We start from the raw sequence: 1,637 nt of genomic DNA on the forward strand, positions 1-1,637 counted from the left end.
ACCAGTTTCACCAAACCAGAAAATGATACCAGGACATTTTGAATTAAAGGTTTTTCCCACTGCCAGACACTTGGTGCATCACCGGGGAAACGTTCCTACATTCCTGTTGTTTTTCCACAAAACAGCTTGTTAGCATTGTTAGCATTCCCCACTGAAACCAATGGATACCGCTAGCTGAAAGAGGAATTCTGAACACCAACACACTGCAGCTGAACATGCCTGAAGTCTTATTCCAGACAGAAGTGGGATAAATGCTAAACTGACACCAGATTCAGATCTGCTCACACTACTCCAAGGAGGGGAAATCCGCAGCGAGCAAAGCTGTCACCTTTTGATGACATCACAGGGTCAAAGCTCATGCTGCATTCACGTCATATGGGAAAGACCGTAGATACGAGCTTCAGGTGGGAAATAAACTCGGGAACTCTTGGTTTCACTTTGAATAAAATACACTAAATGGACAATTTTCTTACAACAATGAAGAATTTTTATAAACTAAATGAACAAGTGGATCAAAACTCAAGACTTGTGACTTGTTGAATTTTGGATTGCTGTCTGGTTTGCTGCAAATCGTGAACTCAAGCGGATCGTGTGTGTTGAGAGTGAAAAAGCCGACGGGGAGCGAGCGAAGTCTACGTGGCGTCTGGACGGCTTCAAGCGAATTCACGCGCGCAAACACTTCGAAGTCGACGCTTTAAACCGTCAAAAGGCTCGTTCCGACAGTTATTCCCACAGGACCTGAACGCAGCATGAAGAGTTCAGTGCGGGCGGAGGAGGAATAAACGGAGGCGGTGAGCTGTTACGTGACGTTAACGGTAAAAATTAACGGTGCTTTTGTTTTCGTTTTTTCATGATCGCAAAAAAGTCACAAAGAGTCGATTCGCTCCCTCGCGTCGCTTCTTCCCTCTGGGCGTAAACAGGAGGGAGGAGGGGGGTCCGGGGGGGAGAGGAGGTGCATTATGGGTACTGTAGTTTGACCGGAGCCTGTCAGGACTGTCTATTCTGTGCGGATGGACTCTATGAGATGGCCTTGGCCTCGGGTAAGAAGGCTTCCCAGTACTTTATCAGCTGTGGAGGAGAGAGAGAGAGAAAGATGATTACTTTTCATTACTGAGCCTTATATTTCTATCACAAGCCTGTTTTTCTAGTTCATTTGTATATAAAAGGTAAAAATAATAAACAAAAAAAATGAACTCATATGATTCAGTTAACCAAACTGATTTAACAGCAGCCACCTGAAATGTAAATGTCATTATTTATCATAGGAAGGTGAATGTTACCTGCTGTTGTGTCTGGACCAGCGACTCCAGGTATTTGATAATGACTGTTTTAAAGTCCTTCACTCTCTCTTTCTGTTAAGAAAAACACAAAAATTAGACTCAATCTATTTTTATTTGTACATTCATTTAATCAATCACTCATCCAGCCATCCATCCATCTAATCATTCCTACATTCATCCCTTCATACTGACCTCAAACCTGCTGACTTCCTTACGGATGGTTTTGGAGATCTGCTCAAAGTCTCTCTCTCCCTGCTGGACCTTCCCCTCCAGCTGCAACACACACACACACACACACACACACACACACACAGACACACACACACACACGGTTTACATTCTGTAGGGAATCCACAT

The 1,637-nt window shown here is 43.9% G+C and overlaps 1 protein-coding gene across 2 annotated transcripts in view; it reads right to left on the reverse strand.

Annotated features, from left to right (window-relative positions):
- Positions 1-723: 723 nt before the first annotated feature.
- Positions 724-1,637, reverse strand: part of snx2 (sorting nexin 2) — a 38,851-nt gene continuing 37,937 nt past the window's right edge. For both annotated transcript variants that reach the window (XM_078285035.1, XM_078285034.1), the window contains exons 13-15: positions 1,473-1,553; positions 1,281-1,352; positions 724-1,068 (exon numbers count right to left, since the gene is read on the reverse strand). In XM_078285035.1, coding sequence (XP_078141161.1) covers positions 1,018-1,068; positions 1,281-1,352; positions 1,473-1,553 — 204 coding nt within the window. In that variant the 3' untranslated portion in view covers positions 724-1,017. The remainder of the gene's footprint in view (positions 1,069-1,280; positions 1,353-1,472; positions 1,554-1,637) is intronic.

This window comes from Centroberyx gerrardi, chromosome 8, assembly GCF_048128805.1.
Source record: "Centroberyx gerrardi isolate f3 chromosome 8, fCenGer3.hap1.cur.20231027, whole genome shotgun sequence".
NCBI classification, from domain to species: Eukaryota; Metazoa; Chordata; class Actinopteri; order Beryciformes; family Berycidae; genus Centroberyx; species Centroberyx gerrardi.